Below are 26,847 nucleotides of genomic sequence, written 5' to 3'. Positions count from 1 at the left end.
CGTGACCTGCATAGGCTCTGTAGCTAGAGGAAACGAACGATTCGTTCCTTTCCCGACTCGGTCTTTCTACGAGTCTTTGGATCATTTTTCACGTGACCTGTACAGGCTGTAGCAAGAGGAAACGAACGATTCGTTCCTTTCCCGACTCGGTCTTTCTACGAGTCTTTGGATCATTTTTCACGTGACCTGCATAGGCTCTGTAGCTAGAGGAAACGAATGATTAGTTCCTTCCCCGACTCGGTCTTTCTACGAGTCTTTGGATCCTTTTTTCACGTGACCCGCATTGTATTTTTTAGTAGAGGAAACAGTTTCCTTATTCCCTTTCGCGTGGCCGCTGTTTTAGTAAGACGTGAATGAATGATATTCGCTCAAGTCATCATACTGACTGGTTTTGTTATTTTCACTTTACATTTACACTTACAGTTTAGTGCAGTGTAATTGTTTGACGTGATAATTAAATGCTAGTGTGATAATACATGACCAAATCATACAAACTCATGATACATTATTTTAATGCAGGAATTTATTTTGAAATAGTATTTGCTGGTGCACATGTCATGCACTAACCTACAGTGGACGTATAGGGGCTATACGTCCTTTGCAGTGGACGTATAGCCCCCAACCCCCCCCCCCCCCCCCCCCCCCCCCCCCCCCCCTGAAATGAACAAATGACTCGAAAAAAGATTCGTTCATTTTACTGAACGAGATTCAAAGAACCGAATCAGTAAAAAGAACCGAACTCCCCATCACTACTGTCTGTCACCACATAACGGCCAACGGTAGCTAGATAGCCACATGACTAACGCCCGTGGTATAGCCAGGTCACTATGGCTAGTCGTAAATTACGCGAATTATAAGATTAGAAATAGCTAAATGTACAAAAGAACGCACATTATGTCTGTTTAACGAGAAGAACCAGCAAACAGTCTGAAATATTTACAAAGGGCATTGCACTGGTTAAAACTAATTGGGGCACAGGGGAGTGATTAAGGAACCCCGTCGGAGTGCTGGGTTGACAATATTGTATTCACAGAGGTGCGAGGGATGCTATATGAAGTCATCCGTTTTTAATCAAGTCCCCCACAGTCAGTGATGTTAAAGCCCAGTGATGGCTAACACTGCAGGTCTGTGGACCTCCATGAAGGTGACTCTCCTTCCTCTAATCTCATTCCGCTCTGTCCCAGAGGGCAAAGGATCTCTCCTCTCCTGGAAGAGCAAAGAGCCTGGATGCACACAATGAATTTCCATTTGGCCAAGTGAACATTTGCCGACTGTACAGGGTGCACACATCCACCCCATCAGAGCAGCACGACCACACTGCGTCCGGCCTACACAGCCTCCATCTCGGGGAAACGGCCCCACCAAACAGAGAACGGCACTGTCTCTGTGGATCATCTCAGGGAAACCTGAACCCTGGGCTGCACGGACGAGCACGCACACAACCATTCAGAACACCAAACTGTTATCTAAACAATGGGGAGAGGGAGGGAGAGTCAGAGAGAGAGAGAGAGAGACAGAGAGAGAGAGCAGTCTCAGGTCTCTTAACAGAGCTAGGCAGCATGTGATTCCAAGCCTAATGGATGGTTAGTTTATGAGAAACAGGATTTGGTTGGGAGGCCCTTTGTGACTTTTGCTTCAGCAAGGTTTCCTGATCCCAGTCACATGCGGGACTGGTGGGATCAGCCAGGCTGTCACACAGCACCCCAGGCTGTCACACAGCACCCCTAGCTGTCACACAGCACCCCTGGCTGTCACACAGCACCCCAGGCTGTCACACAGCACCCCTGGCTGTCACACAGCACCCCAGGCTGTCACACAGCACCCCTGGCTGTCACACAGCACCCCTGGCCGTCACACAGCACCACAGGCTGTCACACAGCACCCCTGGCCCCTGCCTGCCCCACGGCCACACAAGAGAGAGGTGCACTACCTTTGCAAGGCCTCAGTCCTTCAGCAGACCCCTTCTCTCACTGCACTCCACATCGTGATCCTTCAGCACATCGGCAGCAAAGCACTGTGGGAAAAGGGGCAGACCTGGAAGAGGCTGTGCTCACACCAGTCAGCGCCTGGTGCTCTGAGGGGAGGAGGGGGAGGAGAGCTCAGCCTCGCCTGGTGCTCTGAGGGGAGGAGGGGGAGGAGAGCTCAGCCTCGCCTGGTGCTCTGAAGGGAGGAGGGGGGGGGGGGGGGAGGTCAGCCTCATAGACACCTACTGTCCCTTTTCATTCATATTCTGCAGCCAGTAGGACAAGGCCATGACACAGCCCTGGTGCACCAGGTGACAGTCAGGCGAACACTGTTCCAACATGTGCAGAGCCTGATGTCACCGACGAGACGTACCAAGCGTGAGGCTGTGTCCCCCAAGGTGTGACCCCTCCCTAGGCTTGCAGACTTCCAGGGGACCAATCACACCCGCCGCTGGGCTCATCACAGGAAGCTGTTCCTAGAGCTAACCTGACAGGTGCCTCTTTGTTCATGCAAACGCCCATTGTTGTGCAGAACTTTTTTTTGAGAGACGCATCTATCAGGCTCAATTACCCATTGTCTGGTTAGCCATGCAGAAGGCACTGTTCCTGCCCAGATGAAAGATTATCTTTTACTGAGGGGACAGTTCCTCATGTTTCACCCTCAGGGGCCTCTCTGACACCATGGCAGGAGGTTGGGCAGTCGCTCTCTACTTAGTCTTGCTCTGAAAGGCCTGCCTCAGTCCTGCCTCAGTCCTGCCTCAGTCCTGCCTCAGTCCTGCCTCTGTCCTGCCTCAGTCCTGCCTCAGTCCTGCCTCTGTCCTGCCTCGGTCCTGCCTCTGTACTGCCTCGGTCCTGCCTCGGTCCTGCCTCTGTCCTGCCTCTGTACTGCCTCGGTCCTGCCTCGGTCCTGCCTCGGTCCTGCCTCAGTCCTGCCTCTGTCCTGCCTCTGTCCTGCCTCTGTACTGCCTCGGTCCTGCCTCGGTCCTGCCTCGGTCCTGCCTCGGTCCTGCCTCTGTCCTGCCTCTGTACTGCCTCGGTCCTGCCTCGGTCCTGCCTCGGTCCTGCCTCAGTCCTGCCTCTGTCCTGCCTTGGTCCTGCCTCTGTACTGCCTCGGTCCTGCCTCGGTCCTGCCTCGGTCCTGCCTCTGTCCTGCCTCGGTCCTGCCTCGGTCCTGCCTCGGTCCTGCCTCAGGCACTGAGGAGCAGACACCTTGACATCATGTCAGCTGGACAAGTTAACCAAACAAGTGCTTGTTTATTAGCAAGAGACGCTGCAGGCTGACTGAGTCAATATTATCTAGACAGATCTCAAACAAAGCCATCCTGTTTAAAGAACTTTGCCTTTTCCCCCTACCTGCATCTAGACAAATAACCAAAAATATGCTTTCTCCTACGTGACTTAATTTAACTCTGGTTGCAAATATAACAAAGTAAATACCAAATGCGGAACTTGGGAATGTCAGTTTGGAAAAGTTGTTGGATGTAGACAAGGCAACCTCAATTATCAGGCAATCCTGTTGATGTGGGAGCTTCTAACAGTTGACGCTCAGCCAAATCGTTTTGTGCAAAGTTAAATATATTCATCTGACTGAAGCAGGCCAAGTGTACATGGACACTATCCTATGAACACTCCTATGCAGCGCTGTTCAAACTAAAACTAACCTCTCTCAAACATGAAGGTGAAATAATTCAAGTCCTTTCAGACTTAACTTTGGTAAAAAAAGAAAACCATAGTGGCCATAGCCAACATGCTATATCTGAACTCAGAGTTAGTTACTCTCAGGGTCACACACTGCATGTTTAGTCTGCCTTTCCAAGCACAAAGGGAGAAGAACACCAATGTGAGTATGTTGATCCTAATCCCCGGTATTTAGTTGGATAAGGAATGTAATCGCTGAGTAGGTTCAACTTCTTTCAGTAAAACAGAAAGGGATATAGTCAAAGGGAATAAACAGCATTGTTATTTATTCTCCCATGGGGGACCTACAGCAGGCCAGACTGAGGAAGCGCTTTAAGAGAGAACTACAATGTAGAAGACTGTATGACTTAAACTAAACAATGTCTGCCATCACTAGTTCAGTCTACACCAAACATAAACTGAACAGATGTAAAGTTCAACAGGTCTACCGGTAAGCACCTGGTCACTGAGTGGCCTAGATGGAGTCACAGGGTTTTCTGTGAGACATGACGGTCTGATAAAGCTTGAAATCTTTACTGCCCCCTGTCTGTATCAACCAAGTAGTGCAGCAACGAACAACGAACTTAATCAAGCCCTTAAATCATAGGAGCAGGTCCATTTACTCATAACTGTTCCTCTACAAATGTAGCCCGAGAATGAGATCCTTTGTCAAGATCCAAAGGAAATATGTAATCAAAGAGCGAAAATAAGACGATGGGAATATACAGAAAAACACAGATTTTTGGGACAAAAATACAAAATCTTTATTAACTCATAGAATGAATGTGAACGAGTGCTATGAGTATTATAGCTGTTAAGCGAAATAACTTAAATTAGAGGTTAATCAATTGATTTGCAGGAGCTTTTATTGTAAGTATATAATAATCATGAGCTGCTATATCGATTCTGTAAGTTCTTACTCACTTTGATATGACTACAAACTACAGGCTACTTGGATCACGGACTCATGTACTGACCAGACTGCCTTTTGCGTTTATTAATCCGAAAAAAATAAAACTTCGCTCTTACCTTTCACCTGAAGAATGATCGGGTAGACGCTGTTACGATGTGTTATTATCCTTGGTGTCAAATGGAAACGATTTCATCTTCAGAAATTGGCACCATGTGAGCTCACGTCTCGTTCCGTCAGCCTCCCTGACTGTAGTGTATTCCAACAACATTCACCGCCACAGATGACAGCGCCGCCGGGCAAAAGCTCCGCCTCCTAAATGATTTCATCTCTGGCTTCAGCGAAAGTGAACACTGGTCGTTGTTCTGTAGGGTGTACATTAAAAAAAGGTTGAATAGAATATATAAACTTGAGCAGAGCCTACATACTTAATATTATTCCGAATTTTTTTTGCATTTTATGTCAAATACAAATCCTAATTCTAATAGATGAACGGCACAAAGGCACTACAGTGGCACCAGCTGGTGGAGATATGGATAGCGATTCTCAAATTTCAAAAAGTATATTCTGCTATGCTATTGTGCTTTGCAAAGTCCTTCAGCATAGTCGGCTACCCAACGTTTATTTTCACAAACCGCACATAGCCCCCACACACTGTGCAGTTCGTGTAGCCTTAGACTAGTCTAAGAACTCCATTACCCAGCGACCTCGTCATTCGTTTACGTAAAATATATGCGACGGGCGTGTTTCCATAGAGCTCAACCTAACGACAAAACATCACGCTCGTGGATTACAGTAGCCGAATTGTTGTGCCTAGCTAGTCCTAGCTAAACATAAAATATATGTCTAAGATTGTGTTACTACGTACTACTTCTGGGCCGTGACTATCCAATATAGTGCGCTGTAAGAAAAAAGAGGACAAGAAGATTTATTTATTTGCTTGTTGGCTAAATGTTGCAGTAACTAGCTCTTGTTACTTTTAACTAGGCTAATTACTACTGTAGTCTAGACTAATCCAACCAAGCCTTATTCTGTCAAAATGTCTAAACAACTACGGGATTACAACGACGAGACGCTATTTTCTTTCGAGCTCTTTGTGAAGTATATCCGCGTTGACAAACTAAAATCATGGAAAGGTTCGGAAGAACTCGCTCTCGGAGTTCGTCTACTGGATTTCCCAACGTTGCTCATATACCAGCCAGATTCTGCTATGTTGCACGAGCCAGATCGTGATGAATATGCAAAGAAGAATGAGCTTTGTCGTTATCAATTTGAGACATTTGAATACGCTTTTAACAAAGGCAAGTCATGTTTGTTCAAAATAAATCTGGACTCACTCCACACCCATCTTTCCAATACTCCACTATACGCTATGGTGCTGGATATGTCAGACGAAATTCCAAAATTAATGGGGACCTCCCAAATCTCTCTGGCTAAACTGATCAACCAAATACGATGTGATGCAGAGGCCCATGGTATTTCCACTCCTTCTGCACAAGGAGAGAAAACCATTGTAGGCATATTTAATCTAATGGGTCAAAATATTGGCTTTATTTCCCTGGGTTACAAACTTATAAGCTTGGGATCTAGTTTATTAACTCATATCCCAGAGAACAGGGTTCATAAAGTTGGATTAATGACCCAGCCAGATCTTATGAAAAATTTGAAAGTTCCTTGTGAGCAAAATAAATTGCACAGCAGCTCAGATCACAGTTCACGCAACTCCGATGACAAGCCCTCTAATGAGCCGTCTCAGAATAACCAAGTCAGTGAACAGCCAAAGGAATCACTACTGTCAGAAGCAAAGCAGAGAAGCACCGTTTCAATCTCCACCCAAACAGAGGATGCTGAGAGGAAGCAGACATCAGAAGTGGTTGGATGTGGTTGGATGTGGTGAAGAGCCAGCTGCACTGGGTCCTACACACCTCCACTGCTGCTCGGCACAACAACACAAAGGAAATGAGACCGATGAGTTGAAACTATTTAACCTGGACCTTGAGTCTTTACTGACTGAGAGCCTTGACCCCAGCTCAGGGGACAAGACACCAGAGGTAGAGATGGAAGGCCCAGAGTTTGACCCAACAGACAACATGAAGACCAGCAGCCCAAGACACCAAACACAAGACACAGCGCCACCTGTCCTCTGGGAGGCTGTGAGACAGCTTCCTCTGCTGAACGCCCTCCTAGTTGAGCTGTCGCAGCTGAATGTCCAGGGTCAGATGCAGCAGCAGCCCTTGTCTATTCACCCCAACCTAGCCTGGATCTACAGACCTACTGATGCCTCAGCAGGACCTGCACAATCAGCAAACTCGAGAACCAAATCACCACATAAAGTGAGACGGTCACCTAGTCCAAGCAGATTAAGGACCAGTCAGCCTCCTAGTCCAAGCAGATTAAGGACCAGTCAGCCTCCAGGTCCAAGCAGATTAAGGACCAGTCAGCCTCCAGGCAAGTTCTCCACTAGTTCCCCACGGAGTGATAATCCAGACACTGGCAGTAAACGTCCCACATCGCCCTCTAGGAGGCTGGTATATGGGACCACAAGAACGTTCCGTCTCAGGATGAAGAGAGTGACCCCAGTAACCAGACATCACGAGTGCACACACCTGCTGGAAACACAGAAACATCAAACGAAAGGAAAGCAGTCAAGCGGTAGAATGTTCAAGTGCGTCAAAAGCAGAACAGCTCTTCCCAGGAGTGCTATTCTCGATGAAAACATTGAGACGTTAATGAGCAGTAAGACAGCATTAACGAGCAGTAAGACAGCATTAGTGAGCAGTAAGACAGCATTAGTGAGCAGTAAGACAGCATTAATGAGCAGTAATACAGCAGGCTCCACGCAGCATGAGGCCTCCTCTCTGAGACTAGTGAAGAAGACACAGTCCAAACCAGACAGGAAGTTGCTGGTACGCATTCCTAGTGTTCAGCAGGTGGATCACAGCGACGAACCCCAAGATAGATACAAATGTGATGATTCAGAGCTAAATCAAGCAGAGTCTAGATGTGACAGTGTCAGAGGCACAAATGAGAGTCCATCTGTCAGGGGCCTGTGCAGCAGGCTGAGCCATGCAGACTCTTCCAGCGACAGCCTGGGTGGGGCGGACGAGTACCCCGATGACTTCACCAGCCTGGACCCCGTCGATGGGTACTCTCCGGACCCCCTCAGTGATCCTAAACCTGGCTTGGTCCAGGCGGGGAGGAGCCAGCGATCTGATGACCCCTCCAGTTCCGACAGCTACTCAGAGACGAGTCAGAGAAACATGGTGCTTCCTGTTCCGATCAAAGCCCCCAGCTCCCCACACAGGTCTCTGAGGGGCACACACATCATACGGCCTCTAACCCGGGCCTCTGCCCTCAGCCTCTCCTCAGAGACCAGCCATGCAGACAGGCCAGCCTCCAACCACTCCAGCCTCTCGTCAGAGACCAGCCATGCAGACAGGCCAGCCTCCAACCATTTCAGCCTCTCCTCAGAGACCAGCCATGCAGACAGGCCAGCCTCCAACCATTTCAGCCTCTCCTCAGAGACCAGCCATGCAGACAGGCCAGCCTCCAACCACTCCAGCCTCTCCTCAGAGACCAGCCATGCAGACAGGCCAGCCTCCAACCACTCCAGCCTCTCTCTCCGCTCCACCACACCAAAGACAGTGAAGAGAAGCCCTAACAGGCGCTCTGTTTCAGGGACTTACAGAGCATCAGAGAGCCAGTTGAGTGACTCAATTGAGGAAGGTTTACCAGACAGGGGGTATTCTGTGGACACCAACATCTCCACCGATTCAAAATCCTCCCCTGAACCCCATGAGGAGGAGGAAACCAGAGATGAACTTGGTTCGCTGGGTTTCAGGAATAGGTACCAACACATCTCTAAGCTTGTAGCTAACAAGCTCCCTGGATATACTCTGTGATAGGCCAAACATGTTCACAAGGTATATGCATTTGATACAATTAATATGTATGTTTGCTGCAGAATAACCATATGTAGGCCTATACAAAATGTTTTATAAAGTACCTTAAGCCTTTGATCTCCATTTGTTGATGTATTTTTCCCCAAGAGCACTACATACATATTTGTTGAAAAAAAATCTAATTGTTGACAAGTTAAGTCATATTTTCAAACTGTAAGTTTAAGCAAACTAATGTAAACCTATTGCCTCGCGGCATTACAGGCTGTTGTGTGGATGTGCGCATGTGTGCTCGTATAGTATCTGTACGGACATGACGAGCACAGCACAGACTCAAGTCTAGTGAACTAAAGTTTGATAGACAGAGAAACGGGAGAAACATAAATGATCAAGCACGTTTTCTTAACAGGACCTCCGGGTAAATATACACTAAGTAATAAATGCGACGTTTATCAATGTCCTAATTATCTCCCAACGAGTTAGTGCTAGCCTTCGTTTCATGCTAATCGCATGCTTTAGCTAGATTGCTAGTAAACACCAGCAACAGCTGATGGCACAATATAATCCTGTCATTTATAAATCACAACAATAGTAAATGGTGAATCATATATATATATATACATATATGTATAGCCTATATATCGGTATGTGTCAGTCTCGCTCGAAATGTGTTTTTTAAATCAACGTAACCGAGTTAGACTTGAGCTGACAGCTTTGAAATGTGTAAGTACATAGTTTATATGACACACAGAAGATGATAAAATACATTAATTTTTAGTCCAAAATAATTTAATAAAATTGAGACCGTTTGACTTAATGCTTATCTTCCTAGATGTTCTCAAGTCCTGTGACTGGTAGGCATACTGCCCGTTGCTCTGTCTCTTGTTAATAAAACTCCGCCTGGTGTGAAGGTGTTGGGAAGACCACACTGCTCCAGAAGGCTTGTGAGGCCTTGCTGTCTTCAGGCGTGGCGGCAGAAGGCTTCTACACGGAGGAGGTCCGGGAATCAGGGAGACGAGTTGGCTTTGATGTAGTCACCCTGGATGGGAAGAGAGGACACCTGTCTAGAGTCAGGTAGCGGTCACGTCTCACATCGACCTAACTGTTCACTCGGGTTGGGGTATTGGCAGCTGTAATGATTCTCTGCCCTCGTTGAACACCTAGGGGCTCTGCTGGTGCTTCTCGAGGCAGACGGGAACACGTTGTCGGGCAGTACGTGGTTGATCTTTCATCATTTGAAAGCTTGGCTCTCCCTCTCTTCAAAAATGTAAGCTAGCACCTCTAAATTACCACTATTGGTAGCTCACAGTAAGTGCCTTACCCCTCCCCCCCACTTATCAACACATCTGAGCAGTCATCTGATGTGTTGATGCTATAATTTAAGGACAAAAAACGCATAAATTCCACAGTGACATTTTGAGTGCTCATGGTGCCGTCTGGCTGTCAGTGGTCCTGATGAATCCCCCACGCAGAGATCCTGCCTGGTGTGCACACGCATGAAGGCCTTCTAGTATTAGCTACACGTGTTCCACTTATCAGCCTGTTTACTTAGCCTGGGGTGCTCCAAACTGTCTCCACGTTTTGGCATCAAAGCAGCTCCTGCCCCTCACTTGAAACATTTAGGTCTGATAGAAACACGGTACACATGTCAAACACATGAGATGTTGCATGTACAGTAAAGACATATACCCCCATAGCTCAGTGGTGGTTTACACCAGAGACCATCTGTTCTGTATGCACTGATAGATGACTGACCATGGCACGCTTGTGTCTCAGGTTGTTCCTGCTGGAGGAGACCGGGGAAAGGTGTTTGTTATTGATGAGATTGGGAAGATGGAGCTGTTCAGCCAGTCGTTTGTCAGGGCGGTGAGACAGGCCCTGGACAGCTGCTCCATCCTGGGCAGCATCCCCCTCCCCAAGGACAAACCTCTGGGCCTGGTGGAGGAGGTGAGGGCCAGGGGAGACGTCAAGGTCTTCACTGTGAGTTAACACGCACACACACACAGTCATTTATCATGCATCATCTGACATGCATATCATAGCCTTTGAACCCATCTTGCAGGAGATTACCTTCATGTTCAGGGTGCTGTGGGAATGATCAGAACTCTAAAGGCTTTTTTATGATGAGGAGATAATAGGTGTCTCAAAAAAGCTAGACATAACAGTTACTGATTATTCTGATTCATTTGAGCGGATTTTACCAATCTAGGAGTTGTTTCAGTTGGTAGCATCACAGTAAGATAGCACTCCCTCTCACATGCACTCATAACTTGATGCACTTCTTGTTTTGATCAGACAATCCGGTTCAATCCCTTAGTCTGTTCACTAATGGGAGCTCAGCCCGCAGCCCAGGGATTAAACACGCATGACTGATTCAACCACAAAAGATCGTCTCAGCCACCAAAATCAGTTTTCACACTTGTGACAGAATCCTTTTGAGTACATAGTAAACACACAGTACCCAGCTGTTATCTTCTGAAAGAATGATCTCTTCTCTCTTTTTGACCATGATGTGGAGTTGTGGTGGATCAGGCATAGATTAAGCTTCCTAAGGATCATGGGATACTAATGTGGATGTGATGGGACATTTTGTTCCGCAGAATTCATCACAGTTTAGTAAACATTTTGGGAGCACATCCACTAACAGGATGAATGTAGCATGGTAGACTGTATGTATCACAGCTTTAGTGATCCTAGTTAACCTAGTAGGTCCTCAGGTGAAAAAATATAAATTTTTGTTCGAGAACATTTGTCTTATTCTCTTCTCCTTTTGGCCAGGTGTCCAAGGAGAACCGAGATGTCATCTTACAGGACATAGTGTCTGCAGTACGAGACAGTCTGAAACAAACTGCCTAGGAGTTAAAACACCAGCCTGGATCAAGTCTGACCAGCCAAGATGCAGAAGCATCCATCAAGTCTTGGAGATAAGCTGATCTCCTGCTGGGATAAACGCAGCCTGTTAATCTTGTGAAGCTTCAACTTTCAACTCTTCAGATTCTCTTCGCCCCAGTGTGCTGTTCGTCCAGCCAGTCAGACATTAATGGAAGATTTGCACGCTTCTTACAACATGTGAGGCAACCTGGAGTGCTTCATTTCACATGGAGGATTTAGTGCAGTGTGTCATATGCATACATTTATGTAAGCAATCAAGCTTTTCCTTTTCTCAAACTGGATTGCATGATGAATAATGGATGGTGAGTGTGTAGCAGAGGACCAGGAGGGCAGATGCACCTCCAGGACTCAGAGGAGCTGGGACGGATTGTTGTGGCCCTTCATCTCACATGAAGTTTCCTCCAGAACGACAGAGGCGTTGTGTGTGGAGGTCTGTGGTCGACTGTAAGGCCCTTCATCACAGCCCTCACTGGTCACTGTAAGGCCCTTCATCACAGCCCTCACTGGTCGACTGTAAGGCCCTTCATCCCAGCCCTCACTGGTCGACTGTAAGGCCCTTCATCACAGCCCTCACTGGTCGACTGTAAGGCCCTTCATCCCAGCCCTCACTGGTCGACTGTAAGGCCCTTCATCACAGCCCTTACAGCCCTCACTGGTCGACTGTAAGGCCCTTCATCACAGCCCTTACAGCCCTCACTGGTCGACTGTAAGGCCCTTCATCACAGCCCTTACAGCCCTCACTGGTCGACTGTAAGGCCCTTCATCACAGCCCTCACGCCAGCAGGCTGTCAGCTTGTCTTCTGGAACTCAGAAGTGCTCATGCAACAGCAAGAAGAATAAATATTTGAAAAGACAGTATTCCATGTGTTTTATTCATGACTTAATGAAGAAGGACACATGCATTGGGGAAATCAATTACAGAAAATTACCCATCTTGGGCAGTATAGTGAAGGCAAATTAATCCAGACTGTACTGTAATAACCATATTTGAAGGTTTTACTCAATGATTTTCCTAAATTACTGGGTTTGGGCCTTATTTATTTTTGAAAGGATAGTAAACATTGTAGTAAGTAGTAACGGATGTGGGAAAGTCTTGATGTTTTCAGTGTTTGAATCAGATACTCAGCAACGGGACACTGAGGAAACAGTGTTTTGTTGTTTATTCATCATATATTCATATTTTACACTCTGATGTCAGAGGTTGTGTGGAAACAACAGGAAAAGATTACTAGTTATGTAAAATAACAGTAAATAAAGGAGAAATAAGCTCCCCTTTGTTTATAGTTTGATATTTATGAGATAATTCCATCTAGGTTGGTATATAAATCATATGAGAACCACAAAGGAGAAGGATACATATTTTATAATTACACTACTGAGCGTTTAATATTGTTTTCAGATGCGTTTGAAAGGTTTTAGAGTGTTAATGCAGGTCAGCAGAGGTCCATTAGAGATGCCGTGTTGTCATGCTGCATTAGAGGTTCTGAAGCTAACAGCTCAGGGATTTTCAACAGACATCTGAATTTAATAGGTCAGGTTAAAAAGCTTTTATGATATTCATGTTTGTTTGTTTATCCCCTGGAGTTTGTACTTGGCCTGCCCTCATGAGTGTCTGCTTCAGCCCTGTTAGCCCTCCCGCTGAGACAAACAGCACTGTTACGCCCTGACAACAAGGTCTTGTAGAACAGTTAGTGTCAAAGTCAGATTTTTAAATTGATATGAGGCTCAAAGCAATTAGTGTGTCTATCTCAGAAGATCATCGGATTATTTTCAAAGTGAAAACTCAGAAAGGTGTTAGGTTCCTGTCTGCTGTCACTTGGCTAGCTGATGTAAGGTGTCACCCTGGCGACCATGAGCAGTGCCAGCTGGGCGTCACCGCGCCAGACCTGCTGGGCTGGCATCTGCAGCCTCCGGCGAGCCCTGCTGATCACATGACGGGCCCAAGGTCAGCTCTGCATGAGCACGTTCAACAGCCTATAATAGAATTTTCTCCATGTCCTCTAAGCTTAGTAGTTAAATGGTAAATGGACTGCATTTATATAGTGCTTTTCTACCTTAGCGGCACTCAAAGCGCTTTACAATGTTTGCCTCTCATTCACCCATTCATACTCACTCACACATACAGTATACCGACGGCAGCGAGCTGCCATGCAAGGCTACAGCCTGCCCATCGGGAGCAACGTGGGCTTCAGAGTCTTGCTCAAGGATACTTTGGCACATGACCTAGGAGGAGTCAGCGATCAACCCACCAACCTTGCGATTAACAGACAACCCTCTCTACCCCTTGAGCCACAGCCGCCGCAGTAGTTAATATCCATCGGGAACTAGTAAATTATGGATAATGGGATTGTTTATGTGTCGTACACATCACGAGTAACACGTGGTTTATTGGTGCAATCCTTCCCAGTTTCTGGCCCTAACCCTCTGCAACACCAGACACCAGACACACCAGCCCTCCAGACACACAAGACACACGAGAGAGATCAGAGCTACATGGACAGTACACTCTCTTCAAGCTACGTGGACACTCAGTACACTCTCTTGGGGTTGCGTTTGTTATGTTAATCCAGCTGATGCTACGGACGAAGCTGAAATGACAGCTGTGCATTCATATTCATTTTTTAAAATCTGCCTTAAAAACGTTAGAGACTTGTATCCCGTTCATGCTGGAAGGCTAACACAGACCCCCTGGGGTACACAGAAAGCTGAGTTCCTCGACGACCACAGCCACAATAGCACATGTTCTCTAGGGAGCTGGAGTATTGATGTAGCCTAAGCTGTTTTGAATGCGCCTGATGGAGATGAGTTTGTCCTTGATATCCCATATCTGAGCGATGCATTCAGGGTGTCTGCAGGACAGATGTCTGTGTGATGGTCTTTCTCCTCCAGCTCCCGGATAGAACAGCCACGTAGGGGGTGGAACAGCCCAGCAGGGGGTAAAACAGCCCTGCAGGGGGTAGAACAGCCCAGCAGGGGGTAGAACAGCCCTGCAGGGGGTAGAACAGCCCTGCAGGGGGTGCAGCGCCAGGCAGGAGGAGGGGGGGCTGGGAGAGGAGGGGGGGCTGGGAGAGGAGGGGGTCGAAGCAGTCCAGCAGGAATGCTGTGAAAGCAGAACAGACGTGTTCGGAGCAGCGCTTGTGTTTAACAACCACATCAGCAGAACAATGACACTGGCCATGATAAGTGAAGGCCTATGAGGACTGTCTTTGTAGAGTACAGCACAGTCTAGTGTGACACACTGTGACTACTAATACACACATTCATTAACACAACAGTAACTTTTTCCCCCACTGGTGTAACATTAAACTCTGAAGCTGCTTTTTGTTTTATGAGCGTTTTCATGTGAGGAGAGTTGCTGTGTGGGGGAGGGGAGAGAGAAGTGGATAAGATGACAGAGATGCAGTTGTGATTCACCCTGATGGAGGATCACCACCACTAGACCAGCACACTGCTGTGATGGGAGCATGGCTGCTGTGGATCTGGCCTTGCCGTTCACCCCGGCCAGCCATCCTCAGACCTCACTTCCCATTACATCACTTCCTCCATCTCCCTGGAGCTTCAGTAGTCAGGCAGGGTTGGGTTTCAGACCCTCTCTCACAGCACACACCACCATTCCACCTTTTAAGATTGGGATCAAAGCTCAAAAGACCAACATGAAAGACAGCCTGAGAGAGAAAGAGGGGGAAATCGAATCGAGGCAACACCCCCACCACAGCTCTCTCTCCCCACCCCCACCCACCCCCCACCGCTGCAACACATTTACATCTGGGATATTTATATTTTGATCATCTGAAGTGTTTTGCCACAGAGGTCTGGAGGGTCATTTTAATATCCAGGTTTTAATCCCGACAGAGAGACGGATCATTGTTTTGACACTATTACGTTATGATTTCACACAGCAGCCAGCCATCAAACACCCTATAGATCTGTTTAGCAGAGAGAGAGAGAGAGAGAGAGAGAGAGAGAGAGAGAGAGAGAGAGAGCAGATCTGTTTAGCAGAGAGAGAGAGAGAGAGAGAGAGAGAGAGAGAGAGAGAGAGAGCAGATCTGTTTAGTAGAGAGAGAGCATATCTGTTTAGCAGAGAGAGAGAGAGAGCAGATCTGTTTAGCAGAGAGAGAGAGCAGTCATGCACTCTGGATTGTGTTTGCAACACCAGCATCATTATCTGATCTGGGACTGAGGCCCTGCCTCCCTCTCTCTCTTCTCCCTCTCTCCCTCTCTCTATCCCTTTCTCCTCCCTCTCTTCTCCCTCCCTCCCTCTCTCCTCTCTCCCTCCCTCTCTTGGTCTGTGGGGAAACACAAGTACCTGCCTTTCTGTACTACTCAGGTGCAGGAACACCTGTGTGAAGAACTGTGTCCTTCGGGGCTTTGAGAGGTTTGATAGTTGAGGTGGGTGCAGGGAATGAATCACTGTTCGGAGGACTTTGTCTACCATGAAGCTCCACACACGTACACACGCACATTTTCCCTCCAGCTTTTAGTGTGGTGACACATGATATGAGTCACTCTGTATCCGTCCCTTTCTAGGGGGTTGGGGGGGCAGGTCGTGACCCTTGTAGCTGCCGGGCTGAGGGGAGGATGACGGAGGGGGAGGAGGGCAGAGAGGGGACAGGGATGTCAGAGAGAAAAGAAAATCATTAGAAGGTTCTTTTTCCTCATTAACAGCTGTCGTCAAGCTGTAAATCTCACCAAAACAACATGGATGTTAAAACCAAAAAACGTTTCACTTGTACTTTATACACATTGTAGTTATGTTTAATTCTGTAAGAGTTCCTCTCCTTGTATCATCTGCAGTTCACTTCTATACTCCAGGAAGTATTCCCCTTTTAATTTTAAATTCAGCCATTTGACTCCGATGGATGAACTTTGACCTTGGGTCCAACCTCCTACATCAGCCTAAGAGAGGTCATGACCTTCATGAATAGTGGAGCCTGGATCTCATGACCCGTCAACGACACCAGACCTGCCAGCTCACCCGTTTGTGGTGTTCTCACTGAGCAACGACGACAGGGCTGGATGACATCAATTGCCTTTCATTCCATTGATTGACTGATGATGCCTAGTCAATAACGAGCTAGCTGTTTTAATGTTTGTATGTGCGTATTCTTTGTATTCTAGCAAGGTCAAAGTTTGTCACTCAGAAAGATCCTAGTTTTTCAGAGAAGTCACATATTCCCACCAGCTCACTCAGCTGAACATCAGTTTGAATTGTGTTAATTCGTCTTTGCTAGTAAATTAACACAGACAACAGTATTATAACCTTAGTTTTCCTGCAACAACAATCTGTGTTGCCATCATATGATAGTTTGTTGGTATTGATTGTGCCTGTGTGGGGTGGGAGGAAGTGAAATGAATCTGCATCATGGCAAAAGCACAGAGTTAATAAAACCCTAATATATTATAAGTCATATTTTAAGTTACGTTCAAATATTGCTTCCCACCAACCACATGTCCTTGTATTAGTCTTCCTCTCCTGTATGACAGATGTCCTTGTTTTAAGGGAAGGAAGGAGCCTTTCATTCACCTAGTCTCTTGTGATCTGTTTTACATATTAATAATTAGAAATACAGCAATAATATATGCAGATTTGAAACACTTTGCATATTGCTTGGCTCTCGCTAAAGCCCCTCTGGCAGCTTTTCAAATGCAAATCCAGCCCCAGTGATCTGGACTACCAGCCCCAGCGATCTGGACTACCAGCCCCAGCGATCTGGACTACCAGCCCCAGCGATCTGGACTACCAGCCCCAGTGATTTGGACTACCAGCCCCAGCGATCTGGACTACCAGCCCCAGTGATCTGGACTACCAGCCCCAGTGATCTGGACTACCAGCCCCAGCGATCTGGACAGGTCACTGGTCAGGTGGTTGGATTTGGGCTCTAGTTTCCAGAGGCAGCAGGCCTGGTCTGTCTTCATCAGACAGTCTGAAAGCTTGGACGGTGACCACAGGCTTGCTCTCAGAACAAGCGTCAGTTAAAGTGTCCTATTGTTTCCCCCCCGACTCTTCAAATACCGGGACCTCTTCCCCTCACATTCATATCAAAGCTGTGGGATCAAAGGACAAGCTTCTTTCACTAGTTTATTCATATTTGACCTTCTAGAAAAGAGCACAAACCCTGATCATCGAGGTACAGTGATAGTATCAAAACAAGCCAGGTAGTTTCAAACTGCCGCAAATATTAGATGTGAAATGTTGCTCCTTGATCTGCAACAGACACAAACCTGCAAGTGGTGTAAGACATGTCTGAATATACTATAGAAGGCTGAGTGAATTTAGCAAAATCTCATGAAAGTGTGTATCTATGTAAATGCTTTGTTCTCAAAGTCATAAGGATACAGTGATCCATCTGTACTGAAAAGCATGGTGTTATACAGAAGAATTATGATTTTTTGGGGTAGAATACGGGACAACAATGTTCCCATGAGTTCATTTCCAAGAAGTTAAACAAATGACTTTACACACTCTAAACACCACAAAACAAAAACAAACAGTAAATGATTTGCACACAATATATCTTTCAAACATAAATACTGCATGTCATAAATGTCAGTTCTTCGCTCTTCTGAAGTGTGTACTGCACACACAGTCCAGGTCCATGTCCTCAGAGCTCAACCAATCACACACAGTCCAGCCCCATGTCCTCAGAGCTCAACCAATCACACACAGTCCAGGTCCATGTCCTCAGAGCTCAACCAATCACACACAGTCCAGCCCCATGTCCTCAGAACTCAACCAATCACACACAGTCCAGCCCCATGTCCTCAGAACTCAACCAATCACACACAGTCCAGGTCCATGTCCTCAGAGCTCAACCAATCACACACAGTCCAGCCCCATGTCCTCAGAGCTCAACCAATCACACACAGTCCAGCCCCATGTCCTCAGAGCTCAACCAATCACACACAGTCCAGCCCCATGTCCTCAGAGCTCAACCAATCACACACAGTCCAGGTCCATGTCCTTAGAGCTCAACCAGCACTCTGGCACTTCAATCTTTCTTCCCAAAGAACTTCTTGAAGACTGATTTGTTGCGGGGGCGCGGCAGGCTAGCGTAGCCGCGTGGAGCCGGGTCCTGGGGGGAGTCCTGCCTGTCCAGCCAGCGGGGGGAGACGGCACTGCTGGCCTGGACGTCTGTCTTCTTGTCCCCGATCAGCAGGGTGACTGAGTAGCAGGAGCCGCAGGACCCTCCTGGGACTCCAGGGGGCAGCATCACAGGTTTGATCTTCTGATAGGTCGCTGTGAGAGAGAATGTGTTTGAAAGAACGTGTGGGTCAAATGAATCCACGAAAAGACAGACTTCACAACGTAGTGGTGTTTAGGTTCATTCCAGGACGGCTGCAGTGTTCTGACCTGAGGTGAAGGAGTGAGAACGTCGCTTGTGGCTCGACCCGTCTTGACTGCCGGAGAGAGGAGAGAGAGGAGAGAGAGGAGAGAGAGGGGAGAGAGGAGAGAGAGGAGAGAAAGGGGAGGATGGACTGCTCTCCTTGGGAATCCCACACAGTGTTCCTGTCACCGTCGTCCTGGGCGAGCCAGGATGGTCTTCTGCCAGACAGGAAGGTGAAGGTCAGCTGGATGTTCACAGTCAGAGGAATATCTAGACTAAACACTTGAGATGTTTCTTCACAGCTTGCTGGAGCTGAGCTCCTGCTCGTCTGGCTCCACCTAGTGGTTGAATCTGAGCTCCCTGATCTCACCATCACGGCCAGCGTGTGAGCATGGCGATAGCGCCCCCTGCCAGCTTGGAGGACACTGCGCCGCTTGACTCTCTCTGGTCAGGACTACTATCTCCTTGGTCCGGACTGAGCCAATGGGAGCAGCCCGTGGAAGAGAGGAAGTAAGGTCATGGCGGGCTGGACAGTGACAGCTGGAGGGCAAGGCAAGAGAGAGATTTTAAGTTACATTCATATGACCCTAAATCTTCCCATGAACTCCATGTTGTAACAGCAGAATGGGATGGCAGCACCAAGCAGGAAGACTTACTGGGAGGTGGGAGGGGCTGGAGGGATCGGACCACCTGGTGGAGACACTGAGGTCACGGGGTCACAGCAAGACACTAAGGTCACGGGGTCACAGCGACCTACAGGACACACAAAGACATGACGACTTCCTGCAACAACACACTGAAAACTAGCTGATAACACGCACTGATAACACACTGAACACGCTGATAAAACATTAATAACACGCTGATAACACCATGATAACGTGCTGATAACACCATGATAACACGCTGATAACACCATGATAACACGCTGATAACACGCTGATAACACCATGATAACACGCTGATAACACCATGATAACACCATGATAACGTGCTGATAACACGCTGATAACACCATGATAACACGCTGATAACACCATGATAACACGCTGATAACACACGGCGTCAGGACCCTTTGCTTACCTGTGTTAGCCTGGATCTTCATCATCCACTTCCTCATCAGGAAATGTGACGAGGCGCTGAAGAGGTACTCTGACCCATCACGCAACCTAAAGGTCACCAAGCAACACTGTCACCAATCACATCCAGCCAGGACTGACAGCTAACAGAGCAGGGAAGCTACATGCTACAAAACGCTTTTACCCAAAGTGACGTACAGTACAGGGGGGATTTAAATCTGCAAACTCAAGAACTGCAGTTAAGTACTCTAACCACTTAGCTATACCCTACAATTGTGACTTCTGCGGTCTGCCTGGAGGCTAACAGCATCATGGCAGTTGGGTCACAGTCACAGTGGGTACGCTGGTCTGTAGATGTGTTCCTGCTATGTAGCAATGCTGGCTAACGAGGTAGCCGGTCTCACCTCAGAGGCAGCCGGTCTCACCTCAGAGGCAGCCGGTCTCACCTCAGAGGCAGCCGGTCTCACCTCAGAGGCAGCTGGTCTCACCTCAGAGGCAGCTGGTCTCACCTCAGACTGAAACAGTTGGGCTTCTTGCTGTACTCCGGAGCGGCAGCACATTCTGCTCCAGCCAGGTTCAAGGGCAGCCCGCACACACAACTCTGCAGCACAACACAACTCATGACTAAAAAGATACACCACATCACTGACCATCTCACTTGTATCAGTTAACACGCAGAACCCTAGGTGTCACGTAATGTCTTCCATCAGCAGATGCTTTGATCCAGAGCAAAGTATAGTACAGGTGTGGATCTGAACCTGTGACCTCTGATCTGCAGCCAGATGGGTCAGACCGTTGAGCGGTGAGGGAATCAGGCTACCAATCTGAAGGTTGCCGGTTCAATTCCGATCCATGAAAATTATGTTGTGTCCTTGGGCAAGGCACTTCACCCTACTTGCCTCTGGGAAATGTCCCTGTGTTTACTGTAAGTGGCTCTGGATAAGAGCGTCTGCTAAGTGACTAAATGTAAAAGTGCATCCAAGTGGTCTAACCCCTGAGCTGCCCCCCTTTAGAGAGCCCTCAGTACACCCCAGGCCCCATCTCCTGCATCATCCCACTACCCCATCTCCTGCATCATCCCACTGCCCCATCTCCTGCATCATCCCACTACTCCATCTCCTGCACATCCCACTACCCCATCTCCTACTCACCCTCAGCAGGTCCTTCCTGTCCTGGTAGAAGCACAGCGTCTGTCTGTGGAGGACAGCCTGGAGCGATCCCCACGCCCGGCACCAGGCCTGCGGACCAGGAACACACACATCAGTGCTGGAACACACACATCAGTGCTGGAACACACACATCAGTGCTGGAACACACACATCAGTGCTGGAACACACACATCAGTGCTGGAACACACACATCAGTGCTGGAACACACACATCAGTGCTGGAACACACACATCAGTGCTGGAACACACACATCAGTGCTGGAACACACACATCAGTGCTGGAACACACACATCAGTGCTGGAACACACACATCAGTGCTGGAACACACACATCAGTGCTGGAACACACACATCAGTGCTGGAACACACACATCAGTGCTGGAACACACACATCAGTGCTGGAACACACACATCAGTGCTGGAACACACACATCAGTGCTGGAACACACACATCAGTGCTGGAACACACACATCAGTGCTGGAACACACACATCAGTGCTGGAACACACACATCAGTGCTGGAACACACACATCAGTGCTGGAACACACACATCAGTGCTGGAACACACACATCAGTGCTGGAACACACACATCAGTGCTGGAACACACACATCAGTGCTGGAACACACACATCAGTGCTGGAACACACACATCAGTGCTGGAACACACACATCAGTGCTGGAACACACACATCAGTGCTGGAACACACACATCAGTGCTGGAACACACACATCAGTGCTGGAACACACACATCAGTGCTGGAACACACACATCAGTGCTGGAACACACACATCAGTGCTGGAACACACACATCAGTGCTGGAACACACACATCAGTGCTGGAACACACACATCAGTGCTGGAACACACACATCAGTGCTGGAACACACACATCAGTGCTGGAACACACACATCAGTGCTGGAACACACACATCAGTGCTGGAACACACACATCAGTGCTGGAACACACACATCAGTGCTGGAACACACACATCAGTGCTGGAACACACACATCAGTGCTGGAACACACACATCAGTGCTGGAACACACACATCAGTGCTGGAACACACACATCAGTGCTGGAACACACACATCAGTGCTGGAACACACACATCAGTGCTGGAACACACACATCAGTGCTGGAACACACACATCAGTGCTGGAACACACACATCAGTGCTGGAACACACACATCAGTGCTGGAACACACACATCAGTGCTGGAACACACACATCAGTGCTGGAACACACACATCAGTGCTGGAACACACACATCAGTGCTGGAACACACACATCAGTGCTGGAACACACACATCAGTGCTGGAACACACACATCAGTGCTGGAACACACACATCAGTGCTGGAACACACACATCAGTGCTGGAACACACACATCAGTGCTGGAACACACACATCAGTGCTGGAACACACACATCAGTGCTGGAACACACACATCAGTGCTGGAACACACACATCAGTACAGGTGTAGAGTTTTCCAGTCCTCAGAGCCCTGTAGCTAAGTCGTAATTAGGTTTTTGTGAGCTGCTGTCCCAGGCTGGAGTCGTGCTGTGTGGAGCCCTCTCACCCTCCTGCCTCCCAGCTGCAGCTGCTGTTTCCTCTCCAGGGGTCCTTCCATGGACAGTAGCTCTGCCGCCAAGCCCTTCTGAGAGGAGAGAGGCCAGACAGTCACACCACAACCAGCACCAAGCCCAACCAGCACCAAGCCCAACCAGCACCAAGCCCAACCAGCACCAAGCCCAACCAGCACCAAGCCCAGCACCAAGCCCAACCATTCATCTGTTTGTTTTTTGGTGATTTTAAAGTGTAAAAAAAGAAGTAATTGTTTATGTTGTGTATGTTTTCATAAATGCTTTCATGCACTGATGATTGTTAAGCTCACCAGGCTGCTGTGTGGTATTAACGGTTTAGTTCTGGCCCTCACCGTGACGTTACAGCACCCTCCAGTGGTCAGCCTCCGTTCCTGCTCCTCGGCGTCGCGGTCCTGAGAGTGTCTGCTTGTCTGAGTGGTCCCGACCACGGTCATGTGACCAGACAGCACACTCACCTGCTCCTGACCAAACACAGAAACAGCCGTGGAGCGACAACGTTGATTTAACCGAATCAAACCATTTGATTATGATGAAATAGAACTTGGAAACTAGGGACTAATTATTTCAACAAACAGATGCAGTCAAGCGTAGACCTCACCTTCAGACAGGCTGTGCCCTCATCTTCCTCCTCCTCTTCCTCCTCTTTATATTGGTAAATATATATTTTCTGGTCTTGTATATCCGGTAGCTTCACTCGGTCTGCAGCAGTTTCGTTAACCAGTGCTGAGGGCTTGCAGGGCTGCTGCTGGTCAGGGAAGGCAGCCCAGGACCTCCTATCTCTCTTCCCCAGGGCAGGGGGCTCTGCTCTGGGGCTGTGCTGGCCGGACGAGGGCAGGGTGAACTCAGCCACCATGAGGTTGGGTGCAGAGGCTGTGACCAGCTTCCTGTAAAGGCCAGGCTGGGTCCTGGGGGACGGGGGCTCTCTGGGGGTAGCCAGGGGGGACCCACCCTCCTCCTCCTCCTCCTCCTGATGGGGCTGGTACATGATATCAGAGCAGATGCTCTGACGGAGGCCAGGGGTTCGGGTCCAGATCTCCTCCAGCTCTTCCTCCTCCTCCTCAAACTGCTGGTGGTCTGGGTGGATGGGGTCAGCCTCTACTGAGGCTGAGGCCGGGACTGAGGCTGGGTTCATCCTAGATTTTCGGCAGTCCAGACCCCCCACCTCCAGGGCTGCCACCCTGCCCTCCACGCCCCGGGGCTGAGGGTCGTCAGGGGTGCCAGCGCGGGGGACGCTTCCGGAGCTGGACACGCCAGAGTCCACAGAGTCGTCTCTGCCGGCGGCTCTGCTGCTGGACGCCAGGCTGACCACCAGGGAGGCCTGGCTGCACTGGCCCCTGGGGCTCCCTGCCAGGGCGCTGTGGGGGCTGGCGAGCTCAGAGACCTGGGACAGAGAGAGGACACAGACGTCCTGGGAGAGGGAGCCAGGGCAGGGAGCGGGGGGCTGGTGCGCTGGAAAGGACCTCTCAGCTTGAGAGGCGTGTGGAGAGGGTTTCCTGGGGTCACGCTCAGCAGCCTTCCTGGCCCATCCCTGGTCAGCCCCCTCGTGGAGACTGACCATCCCAGAGCACCTGAGCCGGCCATCAGCCTGGTCATCACGCTGTCCAGTCTGATCTTCGTCCCGTAGAGGAGGGGGTGGGAGGGCTTCATCCACATCAGGTAACAGTAGGCCTGTGTGTGTGTGTGTGTTGTGACGGTCTGCAGAGCTCTCCTCAGGCAGGCTGGCTTTCACTGGGGGAGGAGCTCTGCCCTGCTTGAAGGAGCTCAGAGCAGCAGGCCTGTCCAGGTGGGAGGCCGCCCCCTCCCCCCTCCTGGCCTCTGGGGGCCCGATGGTGATGACATCCTGGAGGCTGGGGATGAGGCTCATGTCCTTTGGGAGGTCGAAGGTCAAGACAGACCCCAGAGACAGGAACCTGCAGTGGCTCCGTACCTGTGGGGGTGGGGCGGTTGCCCCCTCCGACACGGCATACGGGGTGATGCTGGACTCTCCGGAACCCTCCGCGTCGATGTCACAGGCCAGCCGGTTCTTCAGGTAGTCTGGGAGTTGTGCTCCGGAGCCTGGAGGCTTAGCCCCAGCCTTCCTCCTACACACCTCCTTCAGCGGCCATGTTTGCGTGTGGTAGGAGACGCTGGCCCCCCCGGGGACCAGCTCCTCCCCTGCTCCCTCCCCTCCCATGATCCTCTGGATGGTGTGTCGTCGGTCATCTCTCTTCCTCTTCCTCTTCTTGCTTCTCCTCTTCAGGCTGCTGAAGAGGGAGGCACTGTTGCTGCCCCCTAGGGACAGGGAGGGGAAGGACACACTGCTGGTGGGAGGCAGGGGGCAGGAGGAGGAGGGTGGGGAGGAGGAGGAGCAGGAGGCTGCTAGGTGGGTCTTGCCGTGAAGGTGGGGCAGAGTGATGCTCTCATACAGTGGAGACACAGCCAGGTTGTTGTCCTTCACATGCAGGTAGGTACTCACCTGGAGGAGAGAACAATGTTAGACGAGGGGTCACAGTCCAGTGTTCCCTCCTGATGGTTCACCATGCTCTGCTGAAGACCAGCACAGCGCTGGGTGAACAAAGACTCTTTGGTTTAGGTGGATCATCAGTCCAAACGGATGATGAGCTCCCTCACAGACACGCCCCAGCTTCCTGCACACCCTCACAGCTGGAACACCACAGAGCTGCTCACAACCAGGCTGGAAAAACAGCCCACACACTAAACAGGATTGTTATCCCTCTCCTTTCTCAGGGAAAAAAGGTAATCAGAATCGTCTGGCCTCCAACCCACCGTCATGTGCAGCTGTAATGGCTTGACCTTTCAACTCTGTGACTAATCTCATGTTGCCGTGGCAGCCCCAGACTATAAATCATACAGGGCAGTCTAGGGGCCTTTCTAGAAAGTTCCCCACTCATTCTCTCTGTAATAGCCCTGCCCGTGTTAAGGTTCCCCACTCATTCTCTCTGTAATAGCCCTGCCTGTGTTAAGGTTCCCCACTCATTCTCCCTGTAATAGCCCTGCCTGTGTTAGCCCACTCATTCTCTCTGTAATAGCCCTGCCTGTGTTAGCCCACTCATTCTCTCTGTAATAGCCCTGCCTGTGTTAGCCCACTCATTCTCTCTGTAATAGCCCTGCCTGTGTTAGCCCACTCATTCTCTCTGTAATAGCCCTGCCTGTGTTAGCCCACTCATTCTCTCTGTAATAGCCCTGCCTGTGTTAGCCCACTCATTCTCTCTGTAATAGCCCTGCCTGTGTTAGCCCACTCATTCTCTCTGTAATAGCCCTGCCTGTGTTAGCCCACTCATTCTCTCTGTAATAGCCCTGCCTGTGTTAGCCCACTCATTCTTTCTGTAATAGCCCTGTCTGTGTTAGCCTTCTGGCCCCAGTCCTGAAGGGGGATGCTTTAGAGCAGCACTTTCATGGGAAGGGAGGGGTGAGGTCATTTTTTTTCGCCACACAATTACTCTGTGTCCATGGAGAGACAAACAAGAACAGGTTGACGTCAGGCCTGCGGTGAAATGACAGAACTCTCAGAGAGAGAGGCTGTTTCCCTTCCAAGCCTCAGTATGTCCCCGTCACAGCCTCAGCTCAGAAAGCCCCTGGCACGTCACTCGGCTTAGGTGTCACGATCAGCTGTCAGATGAAACAAACCATGTCCAAGTTTCACTACGCTGGAGAAAACAGGAGCTCTTTGACATCAGCGGATTTGATCCGTCCAACCTTGTACTTTCCGACTTGGATTTGTGCCATTCATCTGTGTTTACAGACTGGCTCTGAAGCACGAACACCACCAGAAAGCTATATTGAAACATACCATGTTTGTTTGCTGGGAAATGACTTCACAGACATTTTCAAGATAATATGGTAAACAATCAATCACAACTGCTCCTTTAAAAAGGTATTTCTGTTTGCTCTGGCCTCACCATGTGCTTCTCTGACCTTGTTCCTCACTTCCTGTGCCTGACTTCCTGTTACTAGCTGGCTGCAGCACAGACCTGCCAGGCCACTTCCTGTTCCTCACTTCCTGATCCTCACTTCCTGTTCCTAGCTGGCTGCAGCACAGGCCTCTCCAGGTCATTATTGAAGTCATTATTCACCACTTCATTTGTTCTGAACCCAAGAAAAACTGCCTGCAATGTTTCCACTCAGAGCAAACGCAGCCGAACTCTTGGTAATGTGTGTGTGTGTAAGGTACGTGTATGTGTATACTGTATGTGTGTGTATATAAGGTACGTGTGTGTGTATAATGTATGTGTGTGTGTATAAGGTACGTGTGTGTGTATAATGTATGTGTGTGTGTATAAGGTACGTGTGTGTGTATAAGGTATGTGTGTGTATTATGTATGTGT

General features: G+C 49.0%; 4 protein-coding genes across 13 annotated transcripts in view; 2 read left to right on the top strand and 2 right to left on the bottom strand.

Annotated features, from left to right (window-relative positions):
* The window catches only part of LOC124473569 (signal-induced proliferation-associated 1-like protein 2), a 72,815-nt gene extending 67,991 nt beyond the window's left edge, over positions 1-4,824 (bottom strand). For all 3 annotated transcript variants that reach the window (XM_047029138.1, XM_047029139.1, XM_047029140.1), the window contains exon 1: positions 4,671-4,824. The gene's annotated coding sequence lies outside the window, so the exon portion shown is untranslated. The remainder of the gene's footprint in view (positions 1-4,670) is intronic.
* Positions 4,825-5,313: 489 nt separating this feature from the next.
* On the top strand, positions 5,314-6,696 carry map10 (microtubule associated protein 10). Its single transcript, XM_047029916.1, has one exon. The coding sequence runs from the start codon at positions 5,591-5,593 to the stop codon at positions 6,446-6,448; it is 858 nt and encodes a 285-aa protein (XP_046885872.1). The 5' UTR covers positions 5,314-5,590; the 3' UTR covers positions 6,449-6,696.
* A 1,784-nt stretch (positions 6,697-8,480) lies between these two features.
* ntpcr (nucleoside-triphosphatase, cancer-related) lies at positions 8,481-12,612 on the top strand. The gene is made up of 5 exons (XM_047029917.1): positions 8,481-8,868; positions 9,362-9,524; positions 9,615-9,717; positions 10,227-10,430; positions 11,229-12,612. Exons 1-5 carry the CDS (start codon positions 8,835-8,837, stop codon positions 11,304-11,306), a joined length of 582 nt encoding a protein of 193 aa, XP_046885873.1. The 5' UTR covers positions 8,481-8,834; the 3' UTR covers positions 11,307-12,612.
* A 4,800-nt stretch (positions 12,613-17,412) lies between these two features.
* LOC124473509 overlaps positions 17,413-26,847 on the bottom strand; it is a 37,501-nt gene continuing 28,066 nt past the window's right edge. For 3 of the 8 annotated variants that reach the window (XM_047029019.1, XM_047029017.1, XM_047029016.1), the window contains 10 exons: positions 23,121-24,977; positions 22,855-22,983; positions 22,498-22,575; positions 20,898-20,984; positions 20,256-20,347; positions 19,751-19,836; positions 19,324-19,420; positions 19,038-19,207; positions 18,694-18,885; positions 17,413-18,579 (listed from right to left, as the gene is read on the bottom strand). In XM_047029019.1, the coding sequence (XP_046884975.1) occupies positions 18,332-18,579; positions 18,694-18,885; positions 19,038-19,207; positions 19,324-19,420; positions 19,751-19,836; positions 20,256-20,347; positions 20,898-20,984; positions 22,498-22,575; positions 22,855-22,983; positions 23,121-24,977 (3,036 nt within the window). In that variant the 3' untranslated portion in view covers positions 17,413-18,331. Of the gene's footprint in view, positions 18,580-18,693; positions 18,886-19,037; positions 19,208-19,323; positions 19,421-19,750; positions 19,837-20,255; positions 20,348-20,897; positions 20,985-22,385; positions 22,576-22,854; positions 22,984-23,120; positions 24,978-26,847 lie in introns of those variants that run through there. The other 5 variants (XM_047029013.1, XM_047029014.1, XM_047029015.1 and 2 more) reach the window with 5 other exon arrangements.

This window comes from Hypomesus transpacificus, chromosome 11, assembly GCF_021917145.1.
Source record: "Hypomesus transpacificus isolate Combined female chromosome 11, fHypTra1, whole genome shotgun sequence".
Taxonomy (NCBI): Eukaryota; Metazoa; Chordata; class Actinopteri; order Osmeriformes; family Osmeridae; genus Hypomesus; species Hypomesus transpacificus.
The sequence above is the reverse complement of the archived record's forward strand: the minus strand, read 5'-3'. Positions and strand labels throughout refer to the sequence as shown.

Bases quoted from the DNA above. Each gene is read 5' to 3' on its own strand.
- map10 (XM_047029916.1), top strand. From the start codon at position 5,591: ATGTCTAAACAACTACGGGATTACAACGACGAGACGCTATTTTCTTTC.
- ntpcr (XM_047029917.1), top strand. From the start codon at position 8,835: ATGATCAAGCACGTTTTCTTAACAGGACCTCCGG. The intron at 9,718-10,226 runs GTAAGCTAGCAC...CTTGTGTCTCAG, and splicing joins CTCTCCCTCTCTTCAAAAAT to GTTGTTCCTGCTGGAGGAGA. The intron at 10,431-11,228 runs GTGAGTTAACAC...CCTTTTGGCCAG, and splicing joins GAGACGTCAAGGTCTTCACT to GTGTCCAAGGAGAACCGAGA.